Genomic DNA, 9382 nt, shown 5'->3' on the forward strand with positions numbered 1-9382 from the left:
CCTGGAGGAAAGGTTTTGAAGTTCAGCCCTTGTTTCTTCCAGGCTGCGCTGGGACAATGAATCCCTACTGTTTGGCTGAGGAAACCAGACGCAGCACCTCAGGGCTCACCGGCCAGGACCATGGAGGAATAACAGGACAGCAGCAAAGTTTGGGCTGGTTGAGGTAGTATATATGAGTCCAGAGACCGTCCTCATAACCACCTGAAACTTATTTTGTGAGTCAGGACTGGGTTCTTTTTTACTTGTAGTCCTCTTGATAAAATGTAAGCATGAATGAAAATAGAACAGCCAGAACACCTGATATCTACTGTCTTGGCAAATTTCAAGTATATTAATACATTATTATTAACTACGGTCACCATGCTGTGCAGTAGGTTTCAGAACTTAATTCATATTGCAACTGAAAGTTTGTCTCCTTTTTTCAATTGCCCTCTTCTCTGGCTCCTAAATCTCAAGGAACTACCATGCTACTCTCTGCTACTACAAGTTTGCTTTGTAATAGATTCTACGTAAAAGAGATCATGTGGTATTTGAATTTCTGAATCTGCCCTAGTTCACTTATCATAATATCCACCTAGGTTCATTCACATTGTTGAAAAGGCAGGATTTCTCACCACACATGCTCAAAAAAGTCGTATTTATAATTTTGACTAATAAAAGATGATGTTATGTAATTCAAGTGTAGTAATGATGACACAGTGTATGTATATTTCAAAACCTCACATTGTACCTCATATAGAACTTTTATTTGTCAAAAATATAAATACGACTAATGAAATAGAATAGTATGCAGCATAGTAATGGCAACTAAGGACAGAAATCCATTCCAAAAGCTTTCAACAATGACACACATGTCAGCCACCACAGGCCCCAGGCTGAGCTGGCAAGCCTAGGAGCACCCCACTTTCGCCATGCGGATCTTGAGATACTTGGTCAGAAAAGGCAAGATTTTAGTTAGAAAAGGGAAAAATTCCAGACCACCTAGAGCACAGCGCACACTCCTGAGCCCAGAACACTGAAGCCCACAGGATTCTGCGACCCTGCATCATCTCTAGCCTCAGGCAGCAGTGGCCAGAGGTCGTGCACCTGCACACGGTGTTATCAGGAGTCTCCGAAAGTGGAGGTGTTGGATGTGAGGGGTGCCCCAGGTCGTAGAGTGGAAGCAGCCCAGCATCCACAAGGAGTCCAGGGATGGTGCGGAAGGAGGACTGAGGGGAGCACCCATTACTGTCAGTCTTGGGAGGCACTGGGCATGGCCGCTAGCCTCAGTCCTCCACACATTTCGACCTGGGGTTTACAGGGAATCCAGGGCCTTGGTGTGAGTCCAGCTGACTGGCTTCGCAGAGAGAGAGAGAGAAGGCCCAGGCCCTGCTGAGGGTCAGTGAAAGGCCCGCGGGTGAAGGTCCTCCTGGACACGCCCAAAACGCGTCCCCAGCACGTCAGTCACACGCACAGCCCCCTGCCCGGAAGGCCTGGGCTCACGTGACCGGAAGTGGCCCCCTCGCACCTCCTGTGAGCCAAGCTGCGGAGCGTGAGGCCTCGTGTGAGCTGCCGCCTTGGGTGAGCAGAAGCCCCGCGGCCTGTCTCTGTCGAGGTGTGAAGTGCCCTGATCCAGAAGCGTGGGCCAGGCCGGACCACCCCAATCCCCCTTTTCCCTGAAGACAGGTGGTCACGCCCCACACCACCCCGCCCCTGCTCTCTGCCCGGGAGGCCCCATCATGGCTCTTAGGCCCCAAGTCCAGTGGCTGCCGCGTAGCGTGGTCGGGGAATAACGGCTTCGGCCGGAGGCGGGTGGACTTCGGCTGAGCGGAGCAGAGGGAGAATGTCCAGGCCCCACAGAGTGAGGGAGAACCCTCGTGCGGAATGCAGGACCTCAGACCCCACTCCTGACTTCAGCCCGGGAGGGTCCGGGAGGGATGGAGAAGGAGGTGCTTCCTCACTTGGTCCTCAGGACAGTCGGCCAGGTGGGGCCCTGGTTAAAGGGCTGGAAGCGGGACAGAAGACGGAGGATTTCCAGGTCATGGGAAGAGTCAGGGTGAGGGGCACGGTCACTGCGCGTACCACGAGTCCCATAATAGAGAGGACACCTTGGAATGCATGCCACTGTCACTCAAGGAGGCCCAGGCTTCTGTCAAACAGAATCGCCCCTGAATTCCTCCTAAGGTCACAGAGACGTGAGCCTTTTGCCTGAGCGGTGTGGTCACAGTTCAGTAGAGGGAAGAGTCTTAGATATATCCAGAGGTTCAGACGGGGTTTCAGTGAGACCCGTCGGGAGCATTGATGGGGGGACCTCAGCTTTCCCGGTGCATCTTGCATTTGGGAGAAGCCAGGCAAGTGCAGGCAAATGAGGCCACACTCTCTGCTCCTGATGGTTCCGGGATAGGTGCTGACCTCACTATGAGACAGGCCTCAAGCAAAGGGAGACAGGGGACCCTGGCCCTTGCAGTGCCAAAAGGAAACTGAGTGCAGACCGAGGGGCCTCCCGCTCACCCTGAATGGGTGGGGAAGGTAAAGCCAACAGTCAGCTGAAAGGGGGGCCCTCAGGACCTACCTATATGCCATGTTGCATTCAGAAAGAACATACCTCCAACCGGCCAGGACAGACAGGGCCCAGGGATGCGCTGGATCTGAGTGCTCTCCGCCAGAAGCACCATTATCTTCCTTATGACGGCAGGGATGTTTGAAGTGTCAGCTTCAGGACAGCAACGGGGACTGGGGAACCTGGTCGGGACAATAATTAACATAAAGATCCTGACAGTGAACTGAGAACACTTCCCAAACCCAGGACACAGGGTCCCCCTTGCTAGCCCCTGCTGTCACCCAGTAACACCTAGGGAGGGCTGAATGGCTGTGTCCCAGGGACACACTGACATTTTCTGCAGGGCTCTCAGGGGAATGGCTGATGAGAGCAGGGTCCTGAGAGTTCCTAGAGCACTGCCTTCAGACGCTGCAGAGGCGGCCTTGGGCAAAGCCGAGGTGGAACCTTCCCGCCGAGGGGACACACACCATCTCATTCTCCCTCCTCCAGGTGCCCGCTTCCTCTACTCTTCTGCCTGCGGCATTGCCTGCTGTCCCTGACATCATGCCTCGGGGTCAGAAGAGTAAGCTCCGTGCTCGTGAGCAACGCCGCCAGGCTCGCAATAAGGCCCATGCTCAGAGGTCTGATGAAGCTGCAGCCATGGAGGAAGAGCTTCCCTCCAGCTCCTCTGCCCTGGAAGCTCCTTCCCAGAGTACGTCACCGACCGAGTCAGATAGCAGTTTCCAGGCGTCGGGAGGGGCCTCAGCCACCGCCAGCACCACCACCTCTCCAGGCGCAGATAAGACAAGCTCTGATGATGGCGAGGAAAGCCAAGATGAAGCAGTTTCTTATTTCCCTGCTTCATCTGCTCACAGGTCAGGCCGTAGGTCTCCCACTGTGAAGGTGGATTCGGTGGAGCAGTTCCTCCTGCACAAGTTCAAAGTGAACCAACCCATTTTGAAGAAAGAAATCGAGAAGATCCTGGGAGAGGAACACCAGGACGAATACGCTGAGATCCTCAAGAAGGCCGCCGAGCGCATTGAAGTTGTCTTCGCGATTGATCTGAAGGAAGTCGACTCAAACATGTATGAGTTTGTCAGCAAACTGAACATCCCCAATAATGGGAGGCTGCGTGCAGGCAGGGGCTGGCCCAAGACCGGCCTTCTGATGAATATCCTGGGCTTCATCTTTATGAAGGGCAACTGCGCCACTGAGGAAGACCTCTGGGTATTTCTGAAATTGTTCCAAATATATCCTGGGAAGAAACACATCATCTATGGAGAGCCGAGAAAACTCATCAGTAAAGATCTGGTGCATCTGAAGTACCTAGAGTACCGCCAGGTGCCTGGCAGTGATCCACCTCGCCATGAGTACCTGTGGGGCCCTAGAGCTCACGCTGAGACCAGCAAGATGAAAGTCCTCCACTTTTTGGCCAAAGCCGGAGCCACGGTGCCTAGTGCCTTCCCACAGTATGAAGAGGCCTTACAAGAAGAAAGGGCAGACACCAGAGGTGCAGGGAGGGCTGGCACTAGTGCCACAGCAAGGCCTGATTCCATGGCCCCGTCTTCTTCCACCCGTAGTGCACACTGAGGATCTTTTTTTTGTCTTCAAGACAAAAAAGATCGAATCACAGCAGAGTTTTTCGTGGAAGTGTTGAAGAATTCCACAGTTAAAGTTTGGGAAAATGGAATATAAAATAAATAAATAAATAAAACGTCATCAACCTTGATTTGGCTTATTGTTCTCAGTCTTTTCTTTTGTAAATTGATTTATACCTCAATATACTTAGCTTATTGAAGAATGTCAGAGAGAGTAACTCTTAACAAGTTAGTCCTCTGACTCAATTTCTCTTCTATTCCCCAAACTTACGTGAGCATCTGCTCTTGGGAAGGGCCATGGTGGTATGGGGCCTGGTAAGAAAAAGAAGGCAGAGCCGCTTCCCATAGAATCATGAGGCTGGAACCAGCTACCATGAAAGGAAGACAGACAGATTCCCTGTAATTCAGAAAGCTCAACTGATAGGAAAGGGCGAAGAAGAGAAGAGGTTCCCCATGAGAGCAGTCAAGTGAAGGTTGCCCGAGGCAAGGCGGTTTGGGGCCAGACAGGGCAAGTCCTCCAGAGGGAAGTCATTTCAAGTAAGGCAGAATGGTGGGCTGGGAGATACTCAAAGACTCAGGAGGAAAGCGCACACTGAGACCGGGTGTCTGAAAGTTTAGAGACTGAATACTGGAACAAAAACTGCTCTTAACAGCCACTTTGGGATTGTGGGTGGGATTCCCGGGGCAGTAACTGAAGGGGTCCCGAATTCCTGTCCCAGTGTGGTGAACAGAGCGCATAGACTAGCTGGTTCGTGCCGAACGTTAAAAGCAGGCTCACAGAAGAAAGGTGAGGTGCACATGAGGACAGTGCACAGTTTGGGGAATGTCTATGAGCTTCGTTTACTGTCCCTTGCCCCAAGGGTCCTTGACAGCTGACTCTACTCAGGTGCTGGCTGTTGTTCATTTCCAGCGCTGTCCTGAAATGCAGCGTCCTTCCACTGGGTCATTCCTAGTATAATCGGCTAGCCAACGCTGGACCTGCTAGCCAGTTCTTCCCTGGCCATTCTCGTATGGATCTCCCCTGCTGCCAATGTAATAGACAACAGTAGAACAAAAACACTGATAGACTGTGTGACACTCAACACCCATATACATGTGTATGTGTATGTATTTTTGCGTATGTATAACTATGTATGTCAATATATATACACACAGATGTGCATATATATAAATATATATACTTATATATATGTATATGTATGAGAGACAGAGACATTTACATACAGGAAGTAAAGTATAAACCTGCAGAGCAAAATATAAATAGGTCCCTCTCTGCTTGTGGAAAGAACAAAATTATTTAATTATATTATTTATGCTTTCCATTTTTACAAAACTGATGAAACGCATGAGTTCCCGTCATGATTATAAATTACTATTTGTAACGTAGAAGCACCAGGGCAGGAACCTGCACCTGGGCCTTGCATGTTCCAAAAATCCACTAGAGGGAGCAGTGGATTGAGACACCCCATTTATTATTCACAAAACAGGGAGGCCTCAGCACTGGGTGAGTTCGAGCTGTAGGAAATGGCGTCCAGCAGGCGTCCAGCCAAGACTAGGCCTTGGTCCATATGGGAGCAGAGGGGAGAGGGATCGCCTCATCCTGGGGGACAAGGCTCATCCCCGCGGATGAGAACAGGCCGTGCTGCTAGCTAGTGCAGGGGAGGTTTGGCTGGCCATGTCCTCAGGCAGAACAGGCAGATAATGTCCATGGAACAGCCAAAGGTGCAGATAGCGTTCACGGGAGCAGCGGGAAGTGTCCTTGGGGACAAGCACAGCCTGGCGAACTCTGTCCACTGTCCTCCTTGAAGCTGCTGACCCAGCGGTCCTCTTTGTCTTCTGTGGATGTGGAGGGGATACGTTTGAATGAACCCCACACTATTCAAAATAGGATTTAGAAACGCATTTGTCAGGGTTCTCCTGATAAAGTGAACCAAGAGGATGGAATTATATTTATGTTTATATTTTATAAGTCATTGGCTCACGTGATTAATGGAGGCTGACAAGTCCCACGATCTGCAGGGTCAGTGGACAAGCAGGAGACCCAGGAGAGCCGATGGTGCAGTTCCACACTGAAGGCTCAAGGCCTGGGACGAGCTGATGTCTTCGTCAGAGTCTGAAGACAGAGAAAATCCAGTGTCCCATCTGAGGCAACCAGGTAGGAGGAATTCTTCCTCACTCAGGGGAGAGTTGGACTTGTTCTATTCAGACCTCCCCAATTGTAGGGGTGCACCCACACTGAGGGGGTTGGTCTGCTTCCCCCAGTGTACCAATTTAGATGTTAATATCATCGAAAACACCCTCCCAGAAACACCTGGAATAGTGTATGAACTTGGCGTCCCACAGCCCAAAGGGACACATAAATTTAACCATCAGATGACCAAAGATAAACACACATTCTCTGTCTTACCCCTTTTATAATCACAGGAAAATCCTACATCTAAGTATTAGGCTAGCCCCACATAAAGAACTTAAAGGACACCCTCAGGAAAAACTTTTCAGTTATATTTTAAAAGTAGAAATTACATACAGTTGTTTCTTGATCAGTGCCAGCATGGAGGCACTGATTCCTCACGCAGTTAAACATCAATACACATTAAAGGTAAGGTAACATTCCTCTGATAACAGACATTATATAAGATACTATTTTGCTAGCACAGATGCTGTAGCTATCCTGCCTGCCTTGAAGGCGAATCCTGCCTGCCTTGAAGGCGAATCCTGCCATGTTTGGAATGGCTTATAGACAGGACAATGTCTCATGAAAATGCAGGCTGTGTTTAGATAAGGGTGTTAGACCATAAGCTATAGTCAGAAAAACAGAAAAACAACTCTAAATCCTACAGACAAAAGGACATGAATTCTGCCGAATAAATGATGGAAGCTTGAAAATAGACTTTTCTTGGTCACTTCCAGTTGACAGGCCAGCATGAAAGCAGCTTGACCTGTACGCCCACCTTCTCAATGAAAATGAGCTGAACCTACTGAAAAGGAACAACTCTTTTTTGATCCGTCAGAGAAATGAGGTCACTAGGCTAACTGCTTTCCACCACGGTGAAGAGACAGAAGTCAGACTGGTGGATTCAGAGAATCACAGCTCCCTGGAGCAGAGGGCCAAGAGCAGAAACCAGTGTGGGAGCCAGTACCATGATCGGGCGACACAAAGTATGTTTGACAACTTGCTGGATGCTCAGTGTAGACTAGCTTAAGAGTTAAAAACTCCAGGTAGGTCTAGTCTGACAGGGACTCCTAACCTTCTGGTGAGTTTTATCTTGGGGAGCCCTACCAGGTTCTCACAGAGAAGAATGAAGATCCGACAGAAACGCCCCTGTGGTTCCAGCAGGGGAAAGAGAAAGTCTCCACTGTGAAAGATGCCAAACACAATCTGTTCTTCATAACACAGCCTGTCCAAAGAGAAAGATTCACCAGAACACAAGAGACTAGGGTTTTACTAGAGCCTGAACAATCTGGAGGAGGGGAATGCCCAGGGTAGGCCCTCTCCACTTCTTTGACCTGAGGGGTGAAGAAAGGAGAAGCACTTAGGAAATCATAGCCCAGGGTACAGGCTCACTTTAAATTCAGACCTAATCCTCCCAATAGAGATCAAGACTTCTTCCCCCATGCTTTACCACCTCACCCACACAGCTCCCATATGATAACTAACGATTACAACTGGAAGGACTGCACATCTCAGACCTTGTTTAAGAAAAGACTAGGAGTTTGGAGAAACATGTCAGAGTGAGAGACATCCCCAGATCTCTCCCCTTGAAACAACAAAAAGCTGAAATCTAAAACTCAACAAAAAATACTGATTCTGCACACCAACACATCTGAGCATGGGATCTGCGCATAAGAGCTACCACAGGTCAGAACCCCGGGTGTCTGGCAGTGGACTGGGAGAAACAAAGAAGCTGCCTCCACAGCTGCTGGAGCTCCTTGAAGGAGGAGGGGGAGGGGAGAAGGTAAAGCAAGTTCCCTGAAGATTCCTGCCTGGGAGTACTGTGAGCTCCATGCAGCCAGTGGTAGGGCCTAATCATCAGGGCACAGAGCAGAGAAGCAGTACAACAGAGAAACAAGAGTTGATTTTTACCGGCCGCAGTTGCAAAACTGAGGCTGAGCTGCAGCCCCCAACCCCCAACCCCAAACACAAAAGGCCCCTTCCCCTTTATCCTCAGAGACCGTTCACGGTGAAGTCCTAGGGAAATCTGAGGAAATGCTACAGAAACTGTCGATAACACTGACTGGGCCTGAGACTGAGAGTAGTGAGCATGATAAAACACCCATAGGAAAAAAAAATGGCATCATTAAAGCTCTAAATAAACCAGGAATCCAAGAGGCTTAGATGAGACCTACTGGAAACCAAAAGAAAAACGCCTTCTTTACAACAGGCTAAAGAGAGACCTTTATATAATAAATCTTATTTCTGGAAAAACAAGAGAATACAATTCCATTAATGCCCAGGCAGAGAAATAGTCCATTAAACACCATGAACAACCAAGGTGACAAGGCATCTCAGAAAGAAAGCAAAAAATCTCTAGAAAAGAAGCTGACAGGCATAGAAATATGTGACTTAAATGACAGAGAATTCAGGATGGTACTTCTGAAAACAGTGAGATCCGAAACGAGTCATATCAACAATTTCAGAAATTGCAAAAACAACTAGATGAGCAGAGCGAGGAGATCGAAACCCTCAAAAAGAACCAAATAGATCTTCTGGAGATAAAAAAAAGAGATAAAAAAAACACACTGCAAGAGCTGAAAAATGAAATAGCAAGCTTGGGAAATAGAGTCAACCAAATGGAGGAAAGAATCAGTGATATTGAGGACATAAATCTAGAAATAAATCAGAATGAAGAAGAAAGAAACCGAAGAATGAAAAATAATGAAAGAGAAATACAAGAACTAGCTGATACCATCAGGAGAGGAAACATAAGTATAATGAGCATTATCGAAGGCGAGGCGAGGAAAAGGGGACTAGAAAGCATTTTCAGACAAATAGTGTATGACAATTTCCCAAATCTAAGGAATGAGCTGGAACTTGGAATTCAAGAAGTCAACAGAACACCCAATTATCTCAACCCAAAGAGGCCTTCACCAAGACACATTGTATTGAAATTATTAAAAATCAGTGACAAAGATAGCATTCTTAGGGCAGCCAGGAAGAAGCAAACAGTAACTTATAAAGGAAAACCCACTGGATTATCATCGGACTTCTCAGCACAGAACCTACAAGACAGAAAGAATGAAATCAAATATTTAAACTATTAAGTGA

The 9382-nt window shown here is 48.3% G+C and overlaps 1 protein-coding gene across 1 annotated transcript; it reads left to right on the plus strand.

The window, feature by feature from the left end:
* The first annotated feature begins 3082 nt into the window (after positions 1–3082).
* Positions 3083–4108, plus strand: LOC102879430 (melanoma-associated antigen B3). The gene has a single exon (XM_006917178.1). It carries the CDS (start codon positions 3083–3085, stop codon positions 4106–4108), a length of 1026 nt encoding a protein of 341 aa, XP_006917240.1.
* The last annotated feature ends 5274 nt before the right edge of the window (positions 4109–9382 follow it).

This window comes from Pteropus alecto, unplaced genomic scaffold, assembly GCF_000325575.1.
Source record: "Pteropus alecto unplaced genomic scaffold, ASM32557v1 scaffold1277, whole genome shotgun sequence".
In the NCBI taxonomy this organism is placed as follows: Eukaryota; Metazoa; Chordata; class Mammalia; order Chiroptera; family Pteropodidae; genus Pteropus; species Pteropus alecto.

What these genes read in the sequence shown, in the direction of transcription:
- LOC102879430 (XM_006917178.1), top strand. Translation starts at nt 3,083, where the DNA reads ATGCCTCGGGGTCAGAAGAGTAAGCTCCGTGCTCGTGAGCAACGCCGC.